The following is an 18,522-nucleotide window of genomic DNA, read 5'->3' on the forward strand; positions in this document are numbered from 1 at the left end:
CAGAGGTGAGTAACTAGAAACAGGCCGAGAAAACTTGGACTCTGGAGCTCTAACATTCAGACAGGAAGTTAGTTCTATTCTGCAGAATGTGAGACACAGATGAGACTTTTGCAGGGAGCTTCATTGCACACAGGATTAACTATCATTTCTTCCAGTGGGGTGAAAGGCGGATGGCATTCCTCTGGATGGTGAGTTTGGGGGCACCAGATGAACGCTTAGAAGTAAAACCAGCAGCAATTCTGTTATCACTAGCACAGTACTAGGCAGAAAGTTGGCCAATAGCCAGGCTTTCCCTGCCTGTGTTCTCTATCCGGGGTTACCGTCCTCATCCTAAACACAATTCTCACGATCACAACTCCAGCCCACCAGATTGTGAAGGCAACTACAGGTTGTCTCTTGGTGGGTCTCTGCTTTGCCAGAGTCCATGCTGGCCTGAGTCCTGGCACCGCCCTCTTGGGGGGCGGGGTGGACCTGCAGCTTGTGCAGCAGGCGGGTGGGTGGGGCGTGCTAGAGGCCCCGCCCCCAACGTCACCGGCCCCGCCCACGACGCTCCGGGACCTCTCGCGCAGTCCCCACTGCTCCTCCTCGGCTGCTCCACTGAACTATGGCGTTCGTGACCAGGCAATTCTTGCGCTCCATGTCCTCCTCTGCCTCTTCCTCTGCGTCGGCGGCCGCCAAGAAGATCCTGATCAAGCATGTGACCGTCATCGGCGGCGGGCTGATGGGCGCCGGCATCGCGCAGGTGAGCGGGCCTCGCGCCCCGGGTGTGGTGGAAATAGTTTGATGAAGTCCGAGAAGGTGCAGCATGCTTCAGTGTCCCAGAACTTCAGCCTTCGGCCTGATCCTTACGTGCATGCTTCTCAACTAGCTGCCCCGGGTTGGGGAAGGCTCGGTGGAGCGCGCTGGTGCACGCGTGCACACTGGAGCTGAACTGTGCACAGTTGTGCGTGCAGAGTTGCAGAGTGTTTGCTCACCGCCTGGATCTGACAGGAATCCGCTCGCCAAGACCTGGGCTGCGATTTCTTTTAGTTTTCCTGATAAGTTTTTTTCTTTGTTCTTTCTTTCTTTCTTTCTTTCTTTCTTTCTTTCTTTCTTTCTTTCTTTCTTTCTTCCTTTCTTTCTTCCTTTTTTTCCTTACAGTTCTTTGGGTGTTGGTCTGGGCACTTTTCTTTCCAAGTGTCCTGCCTCTCCCACAAGTTTCCTTCGTTGGCCTTCACTTTTGTAACAGTTTGGAAAGTCACCTAGTGGGAGTTTGTGGCATTGCTTGGACTCTGCCCAGGCCTGGGCCAGGAAACTTTGACCTTTGACCCAGTGCCCGGCGCTGAAATCTGCGTTCTTGCCCAGCTCTGAACCTCAAGAGAGTGGGCGACAGAGATAAGCATAGTTTATGCTCTGAGAAGTCTCTAATCGCTAATCGGCTTCTGTGGGACTTTGCCTGGTGCCAGCTGAGGCACAGTTCAAAATCAACTGTGCAGTTTGGCTACTGCGATGCCTGTAATACCGTTTTCTCTTAATAGTTAACTTCCTACACACAGTAGAGAGCTCTGATCTTTTTCCATGAACTTGCTATTATATTCGTACCTTTTGAGGCCTTTGCAGTTTGAGTGTTGTGGCAGTGGAGGGCTTACCTAATTTTAATTAGGGAGGGTATTCACAGGTCAGTGTCTTCCCAACCAAATGCACACTTGCATGCTTGCTATAAACGTATTAGCCTTGATTGCACTTCCTTCCAAAGTCCATTAAATTAAACAACAAAAACCATACATGGCTATGCTGAAGAAAATATAGCTAGTCTGCTGTATCCCTCTGCACCACAAAAACTCAAGGCTGTGAGGAATGAGATTGGTTGTCCAGGTCCAAGAAAAACAATGTATCCCTTAAACAATGTTTAAGCAACATCTTAGTAACAAGATAATAGGGGTTTGGTGGGTTTGTTTTGTTTTGTTTTGTTTTTTGCGCCTCAGAAACTGCTTTGGATTCGAAACTAATTAGAAAGCATCTAGCAGCTTTTGCACAAATGCGGGATGCTACGCTGTGTCTATCCAAAGAAAGTGTGTTGAAGCACGGGAAGCACATAGAATTAGCTGGGTAAGGTGCTCGAACTTTGGCCTGAGACGAGTGGATTAAAGTGATTGACAAGGATGGGGATCAGGGAGCAGCTGGATCAGGGAGTTCCTAGGGAAATGTGGGGGGGGGGGGGGTGGGCGGGGAGGAAAAGCTATGCACCTCCTAGCAGAACTTTTGGAATAAAAGTGTAACAAAGACCCACTGTCTAAATAGAGGGCATTCATAGGAACAGCCGTTCCTCTGGGTCACTTTAGGTGACCATTCTGATCCTGCAGGGGAAACTGCTTTCCTGATTAATGGCTCTACTATGTTCCAGTGTAGATGGTCCATTTCTTATACTTGGCCTTGCAGCAAACAGTTCTAGTTAGTGCTGTCTCCTTCCTTCCTTCCTTCCTTCCTTCAAGTTGGACCTCAGTTACAGTTGCAGACAGCTGGGAGCTGCCATGTGAGAACTGGGAATTGAACCCAGATCCTCTGGAAGAGGAGCCAGTGCTCTTAACTGCTGAGTTATCTCTCCACCCATCATGCCATCTCCTTTTTGAGAAAAAAAAAAAATCCATAATGGACCGTTTTTGGTACAGGGTAGTAAATCTCTTTTTGCCTCTGGTACCAGGGATGAGTGATGATGAATTCATGTGCTGAGCGCAGGCAGTTGGGCGACCTGCATGTTGGTGAAACGGTAAAGCGGTTGCTTGGTCTCTGCAGTTTCTCTAGAGCAGAGGGTTTGTAGGAATATGGAAAAGGAATAAAGGAATTAACTGACACACACATAGCATATAGCTCCAAGAAGCCAGAAGTGTCATTGTGATCATTGGCACCATTGCTGCCATCCGTCCTCTTGTCTTTTTTAGCCTTAGCCCCTCCCTTTTTTAAAAAAAGATTTATTTATTTATTTATTTATTTATTTATTTATTATATGTAAGTACACTGTAGCTGTCTTCAGACACTCCAGAAGAGGGAGTCAGATCTCCTTACGGATGGTTGTGAGCCACCATGTGGTTGCTGGGATTTGAACTCCAGACCTTCGGAAGAGCAGTCGGGTGCTCTTACCCACTAAGCCATCTCACCAGCCCCTCAGGCCCCTTTTGTTCCTGATCTCCATGTTGAGGCAGGAGCCTTGGGTTTCAGTGGAGAACATCTGGGATCTGGGACCCAGATCCCAGCTGACAGACAGTGCCGTTTGCTCACGAGCTGCCGAGAAGGACAGCACCTTTTATTTAATTATTCCACCCGAGTGAAGCCATAAAAGTACAAACTCGAAGTAGCATCCTGCATCACACACTCAGCTGCCATTTCTTCTGAACTCTCTATGAAATGGTCTAAGTCAGTGGAGGGTCTGTTTGTAGTTTTAACTAATCGGCGTGTTCCATTTTGTGCTGAGTGGGATGGAAAGGGTTGTAAATACATTTTGTACGCACCCAATGCATTTTATCAAATAGTTAAGTAATTTTAGACAAATGAGGTCCAGGGTTAGTTACATTTAGCCAGACCATAGGCCATTAGTGATTGTGTACCTTCTAAGAGTGTCTACATTGCCTGCCCTTTTTTGTTTGTTTTAAATTAAAAAAAAAAAAAAAACACCAAACCTCTTAGCCTGCAGGTTAATGTTTAAGAGCATTGACTTGTTTTATGTGTTTGCCTGTTATATACTTCTGACTTGGCTCTCACTGCTGATTTCTCTTGACAAAATGGCTTGTATCATTAAATGAACTTTGAGTGGAGACAGATCGCTTTTTGCTTTATAGAGAGAAAGAGGAAGCTGCAAGCTGTGTGCTTCTCAGGTTGATAGAAGAGTTCTAAGCTCGGCTTAGCCCACTGTCTTTGTAAGAATTGTCCCGAACGCTCATACACTTCATTACATAACTTGTGTGCAGCCACTGGGCCAACTGGGAATAATGTTTGAGAGACTTTCTGGCACAATGTGGTCTACATCTCACACTTTTGGGGGTGTGGAGAATATTTGAACTTGTGAAGATCAGGAGTAAGTTCATCTGACCAAAGCCACCAAACTTGTGTGGTTTGTGTGCCTGTGTGTATGTGTGTTTGAACATGTGTGTCCTTTTCAAAATGCAAAGGATGTGCTGGCTAGTAGCTCAGTGATGAAGTTGTGTGACTAATCCCAGCTCTCTTACATGGAGATGGGAGGTGATGACAGCAGAGTCACCTAGAAGCTAGAAGACCAGCCAGCCTGGAGTCTGTATCATGGCAGAAGCCACAAGAGAGACCCTGCCTCATGGTAGGAGAAAACCAACTCCCATACGTTATCCTTTGATCTTCTCATGCACGTGTACACACACACACACACACACACCTGTTCTAAATAGTGTCTATTTCTTTAGAGCTCTTTAAACTATTGAGATGGCTTCAGGGGAGTGTTCTAAGCTACAGGTGAACATTTGCTGCAGTCGTTCATTCTTGGGCAATGCTCCTTGACTGGATAGATGCTCGGAGAGACTGGAAAGCCTCTCTCCTCCCACTGAATTCAATCCCATCTCCTCTCACCGTCCTCACTTCTGAATTTCTTGGTTTTTAATGGAACAATAATCAGAGCTCTGTGAAGTTGTTAGCCTTATTAACTTCTGTTGTTACAATGAGTTAAAGTTTTCTTGAACAATAAATATAGAAACTTAGAAGTCTTAGTATCACAGGAGACTGGGATAGTTCCGGGATCATCAGTGCTCCTTTTGAATGTTCCTTATGAAGGCCATGGTTTTATTCTCAGCTATTCTGTTCCTTTTTTCTTTTCTTCCTTCCCTCCCTTCTTCTCTCCTTCCTATCTTCCCTCCCTCCTTCCCTTCCTCTTTTCCTCCCTCCCTCCTTCCTTCCCTTCTCCCCTCCCTCCCTCCCTCCCTCCCTCCCTCTCTCCCTGGTTCCCCTAGGTAGCTCTAGCTGGCATAGAACTCTCACCATATAGACCAGATCGGCTTTGAGGCAACAGAAATCCCCTTCCGTCTGCCTCTGAGAGCTGGGATTGAAGGCATACACTGTTACAGCTAGCACACCAGTAGGTTTTTCTACTTAAGGCATGCCGTTCTTAAGTCCTCCCCGCTTTCCTGAGTCCCTTGGTTCTTTATCAGGTTGTTCTCTATATAGATCAAAGCTCTGCCCTATGGCAGATCCACCTTCTGACCTGGAGTATATTTGGAAGTTCTGCCATTCCTACAGGGAGTAAGGGGTTGGGCTGTCAGGTTTGTTTTTTCTTTGTGGTAATGGTATCCTACTTTACCTGTCACTTGTCCCTTGCTTTGGTTTCTCATTTTCTCGTAATCATTTTCAGTCCTCCCTGCTGCTCTACCTTAGGCACATACATATACCTGCCTCACTGCCAGCTCTGCTAGAACTCGGAGCTCATACTGCTGGTGTCTGGTGAGCAGTGTAAGTGTGAGAGAGCAGGCACTGGGGTCCCTGCAGGAGTGTGGTTTGTATTTTACATTATTTTATTATTTAGTGTACACACACACACACACACACACACACACACAATGTCACAGCAAACCCATGGATGTCAGAGGACAGTGCCTGCCTTTGAGTGTGCTAAGACTGGGATGCAGTCAGAAGTCAGATGTGAGGATAATCATGACATTGGGAGTTTGTGGAAAGACTGGGATGTTGATGACGTACAGCAGCCCTTGGTGTAGGGTCCCAAGAGACACTGGCTAGAGATGTGCTGAGAGTGTGGAGAGGCCAGGTATTGGGCCAGGTGATGCTAGTTTCTCGAATTTACCATGTAAGTTACCCTTCAGAGAACCTGATTCAGTATTATGATCCACTTACAAAGATACACAAGTCCAGCATACTTCTTCTTGGCACAGTGGCTTGCTCCTTTGGCTGGAGTACTAGGGACCTTGACAAGTGTGCTATTCACTGGACCTATTTTTACAGCTCTGAAGCACCCTTGTCTAAAAATATTTCCCCTTTGGCTGAGCCTGCCTTCCACCAACCCCAAGAAAGTCTTAGAGCTGAGGACATAGCTCTGTGTGTGTGCATGTGTGTGTGTCTGTGTGTCTGTGTTTTCCATATTGTTTGCCCTCAGTGTCTTACGGTGAGTGTGCAGGCCACTGTAATATAAAACAAGAGTTCTCAATGGCTTAAAAAACCATCACTTAAAGAACCAAGGAAAGTCCTGCGTATTACAACATTGAATAAATAGTGGAGGGAAACCAAAGCAAACCAGAATGGCATCCACTCCTGCGCTTCACTCCAGATTTCCAGCTCCGTCCTTTCCAGACAGTTAGGTGGGCCAGGCGGTGTCGTTATGGAACTCAGAAAGCCCAAGTTGCTTTGTTGGCACCCAGATAGCAGCTTTCTTACATTTGTTTGTTTGTGTGTGTGTGTGTGTGTGTGTGTATATATACACGTACATATGTTCATGTGCACTTGCCAGGGAATGCATACTGAGGTCATAAAAGAGCCGTGTAGGAGTCAGTTCTCTCGGTTTACCACATGGGCCCTGGGTATTTGAACTCAGGTTATCAGGTTTGGCAACAAAGCTCCCTACCTGCTGAGCCATCATCATGCCTGCTGCCTGACATGTTTTCTAAGTATCACTCCTTATTAATGTAATTATTCTTGAACTATCAGGAGAAGCCTTAAGCGACCTCCAAAGGAAGATCTGGTGGCTTTATCAGTTTTGAATCCTGTAAACATATACCCCCAAATGAAAGTGCTACTTAACAGTAGTACTGTTCTAGTACTGTTGAGGAATTTCAGTGTTTTTTCCATAAAGGTATTATTTTTGCATTCCATCAACAATACATAAAAAATCCTTTTCCACTTCCTTGCCTAGACTTTTGTTGAGTGTGATAACTATTATTCTGATTTTCATTTAGTATTTGGTAACTTCACCCATACACACAATACGTTTTGGCCCTCTCCACCTCTGCGCCCTCTCCACCTCTGCACCCTATCCCGCTTTCATAACCTCCAGTCTTTGAATAGCTTACTGAATACACTCAAAGAGAGCTGTGTGTGTACACGTGGGTGTGAGGCTGAGCAGCAAGAGCCTGGGCAACCCACCAGGGACCATACTCCTGAAGAAAAAAATTCCTCCCCCTTCCCCAGTTGCTATCACTTGCCAGAGGCTCCTCAGCCAGGGGTGTGGAGTCTCATTAGCTCACCGACCAACCATGCTGGAATATGTTCTGGCTTGATCTCGTGCAGGTAACCATAGCTGATAGGAACTCGTGAATGCTAGGCCCCATCATGTCCAGAGGACAGCGTGACTCCTCGTCCTCCAGATTGCATATGCTTTCTTTCTCCCTCTTCTGCCATGTTCCCCAAGCCTTGTGTGTGTGTGTGTGTGTGTGTGTGTGTGTGTGTGTAGAGGGTCAGCACAGATGTTCTTTTTAGGGTTGATTACTTATTCTTAGCCCCCTGACTAGTCACCAGTCTGCATTAACTGAGGGTGAAGCTTCTCTGACTAAGGTTGATAGCAGCGCCACTCCATGGGCATAAACATCACCTTTATAGGGGTGTTCACAACATGTCCGTTTAGCAGAATAGGCCTCTCCCACCTGCTGTGGGCTTTTGACCAAGTTTACTGTAGCAGGCATGAATTCCCTCTTGTAGGGCAGGTCTCAAAGCAAATCAGAAAGCAGTTGCTTTCCCCTCCCCATAGCCATCCCACAGTTGCATGGAGGACACATCTTGCCAGGTAGGCTTTTCGTGTATCATGCAGGTCTACCCCTGGGGAAGTCTGTTGACGACTTTTTATTTCTCAGTAGGCTGCACAGCACTTTCTGGTCCTGTGAAAACTAGCCAACAGGGAGGAAGGTTTCAGGCCAGGCTCAGCCTGATCTCTCTCTGCCCTACAACCGAAGTATCGTTTGTCTTCAGTAAAATAGTGTCTTAGTTAGGATGGCAACCAAGAGCAATGACAGTTTCTGCAGTGTTTGGGGAGTCTCTATGGCCTCTCTGACCATAACTGGTAAGGCGATATCCCACGCCTGGCACTGGGTTTCTTTAGTGACCCACATCTTCTTGGAAGGGTATGGTCCACCATGTAGGACATACCTCTGATCATAATTCTCCTTTAAACCATTATTTTTTAATTAGGTTACAGAGTAGTGGGTTTCTATAAGGCTTTTTCATATGTCTTTCACTTTGATCAACCTCTCTCCATTCTCCTGCTTCCTATCCCGTAAGGTCCCCCTCCCCCAGTACTTCCCCCACCTCCACCTTCATATCACACGGACTCTGGCCCCTGCCTTCCTTAAGGCCTCTTTTGCTCTCTTCTCTCATGAGCCCCTTCTGGGTTTCTGTGCTCTAGATCAGACACACAAGTTTAAAACTTTGAATCTGCAGTGCATTGGCAGCGGCTATTCTAATGGATGGGACAGGTTAGGGATTTCCCAGTGTGCTCTTGGATGGACTTTAACATCCACACGTCTCCTAGTGGACTCAGCAGTCCTTTCTTCTCTGACCTTTGCTCTGTTTATCAGCCAATGTATGTTTTTCTATGGAGAAGGGGTTCATGGCTAGACACAATTTGAAAGGCACTGCTGTCAGCCACCATGCCAAGTGATCTGTAACTAATATCCTGAACAGTAAAAGGGTTGCTGACCTAACCTTACAATAGGGGAGAAACTGAAATGTCTTAAGTCTCCTGTGTGATGGATGGAATTGCTGGGTCTGTATTCCTGGGTTCCAGACAGAAACAGACACCAGGGCTCCTTTGACACATTGACCGGCTAGACTAGCTAAACACAGTCCACTTGGAAATCACAGGCGTGGCGGTCAAAGGGCACAAAGAGCAGGAGTTTCTCTTTCGGCAGCACTCAGTGCTTGTCCAGCTGTTTCTCCCTCACCGGCATCCCAGACACCAGCGGTGGAAAAACCATTCTCCGCCCACCGAAACAGATTCTGCTCTCAACTTGTTTCTGTCTTCTTACTGTTCTTTGCAAGCTAATGATGTGATATCTCACAATTCTAAAACATTTCCAAGGTTGCTGTAAAGGTTTCTAATAGCAAAAGGCAGCCATAGTTTCTTCCTTTCTTTTGCTCTCTCTTTCTTTTTTTTAAGATTTATTTATTTATGAGTACATTGTTGCTGTCTTCAGACACACCAGAAGAGGGCATCGGATCATATTACAGATGGTTGTGAGCCATCATGTGGTTGCTGGGAATTACACTCAGGACCTTAGGAAGAGCAGTCAGCGCTCTTAACCGCTGAGCCATCTCACCAGCCCCAGTTACATTTTCTTAAACATTCATTTCTAGAATAATATACAAATTGAGGCTTTTGTCACCCCAGTGTTGTTATTAGGAAGTGTCTCCTGTGTGCTGGGTGGCAGGTAAGATGTGGTTGTTGCCCAGGAGAAACCCATTGTCTGCTGAAGAAGAAATATAGATGGGAATGACTAATCCTAAGAAGGCTGCAGACTGCCTGCTCACTCTGTCCACAATGGGCTGACACAGAACTTGAAGCAGACGATGCAGTGACCCTCAGACAATCCCCAGAACATTACCTTGAATTCATGGTTGAAAATTATTGTTGACAAACCTCCCAAATTTTAATTTATCACTCATTGTCCTCAGTGGAATTTCTCCTGACCTTGGCTATTTATTGACCAAATTTTGAAAGTTTTCACGGAAAAAAGAAAACAAAAACAAAAGAGCAAAACAAAACAAAACAAACAAAAGCCCCACCATCGATTCCTTGCCATTTCATGTACAGACTCTGGGTTGGAGGTATCATCATGTGACTGAGCGGCCACTGAGAGCTGCTGACTCATTGGCTCCGAGCATGTGCTGCTGTCCTCTTCCTCCCACGGTGGTTCCCACAGGTGATCTGCTGCTTCTGTGCATCAGAAGAACCCGGAGGTGACTATGTCCTCATTCAAGGAGAGGCAGCCTCTATGCCAGCGTCCCCCAGCAGCAGTGATGAAATAGAACATGTTCTGCTGTGTTTTTTTTTTTCCAATTTATTTATTTATTATATGTAAGTACACTGTAGCTGTCTTCAGACACCCCAGAAGAGGGCATCTGATCTCATTATGGATGGTTGTGAACCACCATGTGGTTGCTGGGATTTGAACTCAGGACCTTCGGAAAAACAGTTAGTGCCCTTAACCACTGAGCCATCTCTCCAGCCCATTTTGTTTTGTTTTTAAAAACAAAATCTCAATTGTGTTCCATTTTACCAGTGAAGTCACAGGAGCCAGATGCTGGTGTGAAAGCCTGCTAGCTCGGGGCATCAGAGAATGCACCAGCCGACCTTCCTCCTCAGTCGACATCCCTTCAGGAATGCCCCTCTCTCGCACCATCTCAAAACCTCCTTCCAACTGAAAGTCCCTCCCTTCTACTTCCTGTGTGTCTCTCTAGCCATCCTCCTGACTCCCTGCTACTCTCTACGATTCTTTTCTTAATAATCCTATCCTCACTTCCTGCCAATGGATTGCTTGCCTCTTGACTTTATATCATCCTCTTTATTATTCAAGCAGAAAACTCTTGGATTAGAGGTGTGTGTGCTAAGGCTGAGCCACATCACAGCTAAAAACAGGTTTTTCCAGTAACACAATCTTGGGGTTTCTGGTGTGATCAAATTTTTTTACAACATCTGGCAGAGGACACATGGGTGTGGGTTTGTAGAATCATGGGAAGGGAGACGTGCTGTGTGTCTGGGAAAGAGTACAGGCTCAGGCTACTCTGCTGTCAAGTGTTAGAGCTTGCAGAGTTGCCTAAGGTAAAAAGAGCAAGACAGCTTCTGACACTGTGAGATTTTGAATATGAAAGCAGACAGATTAAAACCCATCTTTGAAGTGGCATACTCTGGTATAAAGTAATAGAAGATGACCAATGACAATCTTGCTGTGAAGTTTTAAAACAAATGAAAATCAGTTGTTGAGAGACTCTCTGGAGGGGTTAGCATTTGAACTGGCCTTGTCGTGACAGATGAAACTGTTGAACGAAAATTAAAGATGCCTGGGTGGAGAGGTGGCTTGGTGGAGAAGGTGTGTAAAAGTGTCTTTTACATTTATTTGCCTGAAATAAATGTTGTCTCGGAGGCTGGCCTCCTCAGTCTGCTAACCCAGGCCTACTCCCGGAGGCTTCTAGCCTCCATACAATCTTATCTAGGCCTAGAATGTTTTCAGCCACTGAGATTTATTGCCGAATAAGCTTCCTAGTTCTTTCTGAACTCTGGCTGGCTGGTTCAACTCACCTGTTCTGTCTCAAACTCCTCTCCAAGCTGACTGTTCAAACTGGCTTCTTTCTGCTTCTCCCTGAATTGCCCTGTTTGGCCTCAAACTAACCCTAGCAATTCCTCCTTTCTTTGGCTCGTTCTGTCTTACCTTGTACCTAGATTTTTTTTCTCTGTGTAATTGTCCTGGTTAAACTGCCTCCTTCTCCCTTCTGCCCCCTTCCCTCCTACACCCTCCCTCTCTGCACTGCCCCTCAAGTAGCCTTCCCTTCCTCTCTTCTTGTGAGAGTTGAGAAGATCCTATTCTATTAGATCTTCCTCTGCTTTGTCACTTTGTCTGCCACTGTACTAAACATCACTTTCAAACACGAATGCTCCCTTCTACAAACCACCTTCAGTGTGTGTACTAAGGTGTGTGCTAAGGGCGTGTCTGCGTTCCAGCCAGAGGGATTAAAGGTGTGTGCTGAGGCTGAGCCACACCACAACTAGAAACAGGTTTTCCCAGTAAACAACACAATCTCGGAGTTCACAGTGGGAACAAATATCCTGAGTGCTCACTGTGCAAGGGTCATGACCAAAGTTCAGATCTCTAAAATTCATATAAAACCCAGCTGGGTGTGACAATTCCCCTGTAATTCCAGCCGTCCTACCAGCAAACTGGCTAGGCAGATCAAACAAGGCTCTCTGGGTTCAGAGGCCCAGATTCAGTAATATAAGGTGGAGAGCAGTCAACACACATGTGTGCGTGCACACAGACATACACTTAAAAATGCACATACATCACATGAATATATATTTTTTAAAATGAGTGGGGAAATTCAAGATGGGATTAAGGGAAAAGTGCTGTCAGGAAACTCTGCTCTGCTGAACGGCGGTACCAGTGATGTCATAGAGAGCTGGGTTTAACGCTGAGATGGTGACTTGGCCTAGAAAAGAATATGTTGGTTTCAGGTACAGTTGGAATTCTAGGAATGATTGACATTTAAGAAGGAAGAGATATAAAACCAGGAGAATATTGAAAATAGAGACTTGAAGAAAACGATGGTTTAAAGTTGAGTCACTTCACAGCATCAAAAGGAGACACAGTTTGTAGCTTCAGAGTGGAAACTCTTATTTCATTCTGTACGTACATTGATATTGGTAGACATTGGGTTCAATGTCACTTCTGGAAGGTTCTTTTGTCCTTGGACAAAGTAAGAAGATATGATAAAACAAATGTACTTCCTTCCAAGGACACAGTCTTGCCAGAGCATACAAAAAGTGTAGCAGCTGCAGTGGCTGCACTGTGGGGGCCTTTTTGTCACACAGCCTGGGTTTCTGAGGTCATCTGAATAACTCAGACTACTTGGGTCATTTACACCATGCCGTCTTTTCATGCGTGTTCAGCTATGTGAAGTTCCACATTTGCTTCTATGCATTGCATGTCTCAGTAGCAGCTTAAATCGCCTTCCACAAGTGTGCATTTAGTACAGTGATGAGCTGTACGTAAATAGATTGTCTTCAGGCACGAGCGCCTGCAAGCCTGCACCAGCACCCACATTTGGATGGACCCATGTTCAGTTTTTTAGCTTTCCCCTTTGCCAGTAGATTTGTCCTTGTGTCCTGACTTTGAAGGCTTTGTACAAGGTCTCCAGGATCTCACTGTTTATCCTGTCCTCCCACCTCCACATAAAATATAGCAGTGGAGAATGATCGTGGACTAGATATTGGGAAGGCGACTGTCTCAGTGTTTTCTGTGGCTGTAATAATACCTGGCACCATTGGTAAAGAGAAGGGGATCGCTTAACTCAGAATTCCGTCAGTTGGAATGTCCCATGTTGGGCAGCCAGATCTGGATTTGTATTGCTTCCCCTCATAGCAGAGAGTGGAATGGAAGGTGGATCTGTCCAGGAGAGAAGCAAAAGAGCCACACTCACCTCGGAGCAGCCTGTTCTGTGGTGATGGACCCCCTCCTGCAGACGGCTTTTGTCTAATGCATCCCTTCCCATAATCCTCTAGTCCTCACCCGCCTATACCAATACCACCTCATTTGGGCTAAAGCTGGACACAAGGTTTTATGGGAAAACTATATTCAGTCAGCAATAGCCCTTGATAAGTTATCTGTAATTCATGTAGCAATAATGATAGAGGGAGCCTTTGCAAGAACAGCAAGCACTCTCAACCACTGAGCCATCTCTCTAGCCCCTGGTCTAATCACTTTAAAAAAATAATCATAATTTTGTTTATGATGATTTTTAATCACCCCCCCCCCACACACACACATGCATGCACACTTACTTCTTGGTGCTGAGAATTGAATCCAGGATCACATGCAAACTATGTCCACTACCACTGACTTACCCCCCAGCCCCTGGTGTATTTGAGTCTTGCAAAACTTAACTAATAGCCTGCAGGTTGCCAGGAGCCTTACTGATAATACAAATTAACACAGCTTTTGTGTATTCTATGTATTGTATACAGGGAAAATGCAGGACCGTAAGAAATCCCTTAATACTGTAACAGCGAACTGGAATGGTTCACATGGTCGGATGGCTCAACGCTCCCACCGTGAGAACCCACCTATGGGAGGACTCAGCTGTGCAGTGCACACTTGGGTAATGGTCTGAAGTTATGATCTGATGTTTCATTTTTATTTACATTTCTCTCCATTGCAAATGGAACCATGTGTGCTCAGAGCTTATGAGTGTGAGTTTTGATGCATTTTTAGCTTCCCCCTGGGAGTGTGTTTCTTTCTTGTTTGTTTGTTTGGTTTGGTTTGGTTTTAACTTTATTTAATATATGCTCTGCTTGCTGCATATACATCTGCCTGCCTGAAGAGGGCATCAGATCCTCCTATAGATGGTTGGGAGCCACCATGTGGTTGCTGGAAATTGAACTCAGGACCTCTGGAAGAGCAGCCTGTGCTCTTAACCGCTGAGCCATCTCACCAGCCTGGGAGTGTATTTTTTTATTCCTTAATTAAATTTGTTCTTCAACAGATTCATACATGTATATAATGCAGTTGGTTACCCTCACTTCCCCTACTCCCTCCTATTTCCCTTCCACATATTTCAAGTCTCCCCCCTCCCATTCCTTTTCCCATGTTCATGTCTTTTTGCTTTCTTTTGTGACCCACAAAAGAGTTTAACCAGGGCCATCTGAGTGACATGGAATTATGCAGTGGATCCTGACGCTGAAGATAAGAAATGACTCCTTAGCCTCCACAACCCATCAATAGCCAATAGTTCAGCACAGATGGGGTGGGGCCCCAGGAGCCCCTACCCAGTCCATGACTTGCTATTGACTGGTTCAGTCTTATGCAGGCAAATATAGTTCATGGTTGCAGTGGGAGTTAGTGTGTGGAAGATGCCATTTTTAAAGAGTCTTTCTGTTTACCCCAGATAGAAGGGCAGTGATAAACTAAAGTAATGATTGCCACCAAGTTGAGTTTAATGAGTTTTCTCACAGAAGCATACATTGCACTTCTCTCCATCCTAGTGTGGAGGATGGACCCGGCATCACGGGAACACCCTGTGCAAACCAGAGCCATGTGATGATGGGTGAATGGGTCCCTCTCTCCCCAGCCAGTTTACTGCTCACATAACTTTGGAGAGAAAGGCCTTCCTTGTGAGTCGTAGGAGTGTCTTGAGCCTCGGAGTCTTGTAAGTTTTTGTGAGTTTCCCAAACCTCAGCTCCTCTCTTCCTAGGAAGGAATGTTTCCATCCAGAGGAAACAGATACAGTTTCTTATAACAAATAGGTTTCTTTGTACTCCATGGTAGTAACTGATAAAACAGATAACTATATACATGTTTTATGCACTTAGTGACATACCGAACTCTCTCTTGTTTCTTTGGGTGTTTATAGGTTAAGAGGCTTATCTCCCCCCCCCCCTCTCTCTCTCTCTCTGTGTGTGTGTGTGTGTGTGTGTGTGTGTGTGTTTTGAAATGGCTACAAGTCCCCAGAAGGGTCCAAAGTCACTCACCCTTGAAGCCAAGTATTTTATCTGTGACCTTCGATCATTGATGGAAGGCATTTCTTCTGGCCTGTGCGTTTTATCCAAACCGTGGAGACTCCTGCATCCCCACTCTGCAGGTTGTCTGAGTGTTCCACGGCAGTTGCTTGGCTGCCAAGAAAACGTGGCGTCTCTTATTCTTTTCTTAGCTCTCAGTGAAACGTGTACCGTGATGAAAGACTTAATCACATGAAGGATTTGGGGCTTTCCAGAAGAGCGCCTGGGCAATCCTCACTGAGTCCTCAGCAGAGGGAAAGGACAGCTCTCACCAGACCGAGTGAATGGACAGGGAATTGGAGAAGAGTTGTCTGGGTTGGGGAGTGGGAGGAGGCTGCTTGCTTGTGTGAAAACTTTAAGAGCACTGTAGTTCATGTTTCCAATGTGGAGGCCTGGCTGTTTGCTGCAGGAAATTATATGAGCCTGTGGAGACAGTGTTTGAAGGATAAACTCTTGAAGATAAAGCAGACCTCTTCTGATGGATGGGAGAGGGAACTTCCCCAAATGAGAAGCCATTGCTAAAGTCATATGGCCCTGAAACTGTAGAATTATGTAAGTTGTTTCACACAGTGTGGAAGGAGGGATGTTGACCCAAGTAGAATTATGTTCAGTTTAAATGTGTGCGTGATACTCAAGTCAGCACGCACCTCGTTCTTAGCAGTTGATCCCTGGGTCTGATGGTTTCAATGAGAATGACCCTCATAAGGCTTATGTATTTGAATATCTAGGGCCTAATTGGTGGTGCTGTTTGAGGAGGTCTAGGAGGTGTGATCTTGTTGGAGGAAGTATGTCACTGGAGACATACTTTGAGAATTTAAGGCAGTGGTTCTCGACCTTCTTGATGCTGGGACCCTTTAATACAGTTCCTCATGTTGTGGTGACCCCCAACTACAAAATTACTTTTGTTGCTAATTCATAGATGTAATTTTGCTACTGATATGGATCATAATATAAGTAATCTGATATGCAGATGGTCTCAGGCGACCCCTGTGAAGGGATCTTTCTACCTCCAAAGGGGTTGTGAGCCATGGGTTGAGAATTGCTGCTATAAAGATTCCTCATGTCTCCTGTTTACTTTCTCTGTTTCATGTTTGTGGTTCAAGATGTGAGCTCCCAGCTTGCTGCTGCATCTGCCATGCTGGTCACTTGCTATCACTAACCCTTGGAACCGTAAGGCCAGATGAACTCTTTCTTTCCTAAGTTGCCCTGGTTATGGTGTTTCATAGTAACACCTGGTCATTAATGGTGACCACAGATAAGAAAAGAGTGTGTGACGCTTTATCTCAGTTGTCAACCTGATGAGGTCCAGAATCCCCTGGGGGCCTCTGGACTTGTCTGTGGGGAGACCCACCATGAAATGGGAGGCACCATTCCCTAGGCTTGGCTTGTGGACTGCATAGAAAGGAGAAATCCAGCCAGCCACTTCCATTTGTTGCTTTCTGCTTCCTGACTAGGACACAATATGAGCAGCTGCATCCCACTGTGACCTCGCCAAAATAAGCCCGTCCTGCCTGCCTGAGGCTGCCTTTATCTCAGCAATGAGAGACGTGACTCATAATACATTTCATGAACTTTGGTCTTTATAAGGACGTTTTATATTTGGGGTTTTGCCGGGGGGGGGGGGTGCAGGTCCTCTGCAAGAACAAAAGTGTTGTTAACCATTGAGCCACCTTTCCAGCCGTAGGAAGACACTCTTATATGGAAGCTGTTCTTTGGGTGATCGACCTCTGTGGACTTTGGTTTTCTTTTGTTGTGGAGCCTTTTGAAGAATCTGTTCTCTGGGAGATTCTGGATATCCCCCCCCCCCCCTCCAGCCTTATGGCTTGTGCTGAACCAAAGCCAGGTCATTAGCCAAGGGTGGCGGAGAAGAGTCCAGAGAAGATGAGCAAGCAAATGAGCATGCTTCGTGCTCAGGTGGCCAGAGGTCAAGAAGAAGGGATGGGAACATAATGAGTGCTGAACCAGACTTTTAAGCAAAGAATTAAACTAGTTCTATTTAGGGGAGATGGATCAAGAACATGGTGTTTGAAAGCCCTGGCAGAAGGGGGCTTGGTGGGAGGTGCCGTTCCTTTAAGGCATCTTTGGACAGTACCTTTATGATATAATATGATATTTTCATGGGCAGCATCCGGAAGGCTTTTCAGTGGTACTAGTTTAAGGGCAGAGGTTTCCTCATCCCTTGTGTTCAAGGAGCGGTGACAACCCAGGAGTGACATGAGTAGGTGGAGGAACAGGGCTGAGGTCCACAGGAGCTGGCAGAGCAATGCTTAGGGCACAGTGGTTGTGCATTGAAACCATCCGCAGGAGTTTTCTAATGCATCGTCTTGGCACACACCAGACTGGACGCCTCACAACACCTGTGGGTGGTGCCTGCACTCTGGTCATCTTAAAGGTTCCCAGCCGGATCTGGTTTGCTGTGGTGTAGATCTTGGGTAGTAGTTCTCAGGCCTCGGCAAGCATCACACTCACCTGCCAGGGTTAGGGACCCACGATGGTCTGCAGCCACCCAGAGTGAAAAGGGCTGGGTCTTCTGAACAGCTTCTCTCATGGAATCTGGAGCTCGCCAAGCAGGCTAGACTAGCTAACCAGTGAGTCCTAGCGATCCTCCAGTCGCCACCTCCCCAGGCATCTGGCTTTTTATGTGGGTGTTGGGAATCTGAACTCAGGTCCTCTTGCTTTTTCTGATGGGCACATTATCAATTCCCTGAAAAGTAACTTTGGCTAGTAGCATAATTATGTTTGATTGAAGCCATATGATTAGTGACCTGTTACTTTAATTATCTTATGTGCTATATGACAAGACTTTTTCTGGGCAGATGCAACACAGATGTCTATTCGGCCCAAATGGAACACCCACAATAGGCCAAAGTACAGATACCATCAAAGTGCAACGTGGTGAGCCCATGAGTTTTATTGGGGTTACTTACAGGAATATGGATGGAGGGCTGCTTACAGGCACAGAGATGACTCAGAGATAGCTGCATCACCAAAGCCAACCCCAGAATGGATGACCAACCGCTCACAAAGCTATGATCCTGGTTCTAGAAATGCTAGGGCTACACAGAGAAACCCTGTCTACCAAAACTAAAACCAAAACCAAACCAAACCAACAAAACAAGAAAAAAACAAAGCCAGGAACTGGGAACACACTGCACAGCCTAGAGGCAGTTCATCAGGTTTCAGAGTCTCCTTTCCAAGGGCCTCAGTTGGCCTAACCCTCTTCCAGGCAGCTCTCCTGGTTTTTGCTTCTTCCAGTGAGTTGTTCTTCCTTGAGAGTCACCTTTGCAGCTTGGCTTTGCTCCACCTGAGAGAGGACTCTGCTTTTA

General features: G+C 46.0%; 1 protein-coding gene and 1 long non-coding RNA gene across 2 annotated transcripts in view; one reads left to right on the plus strand and one right to left on the minus strand.

The window, feature by feature from the left end:
* The first annotated feature begins 525 nt into the window (after nucleotides 1-525).
* Hadh (hydroxyacyl-CoA dehydrogenase) overlaps nucleotides 526-18,522 on the plus strand; it is a 40,521-nt gene continuing 22,524 nt past the window's right edge. The window contains exon 1 of the mRNA XM_021157598.2: nucleotides 526-742. Within this exon, the coding sequence (XP_021013257.1) occupies nucleotides 605-742 (138 nt within the window). The 5' untranslated portion in view covers nucleotides 526-604. The remainder of the gene's footprint in view (nucleotides 743-18,522) is intronic.
* On the minus strand, nucleotides 12,076-15,227 carry LOC115030597 (uncharacterized). Its single transcript, XR_003836182.1, has 3 exons — nucleotides 15,170-15,227; nucleotides 12,994-13,088; nucleotides 12,076-12,132 (listed from the first exon to the last, which is right to left on the minus strand). It is a non-coding gene; the product is annotated as an uncharacterized LOC115030597 (long non-coding RNA).

Source organism: Mus caroli, unplaced genomic scaffold, assembly GCF_978045245.1.
Source record: "Mus caroli unplaced genomic scaffold, Mus_caroli_1 scaffold_3, whole genome shotgun sequence".
Classification (NCBI taxonomy): domain Eukaryota; kingdom Metazoa; phylum Chordata; class Mammalia; order Rodentia; family Muridae; genus Mus; species Mus caroli.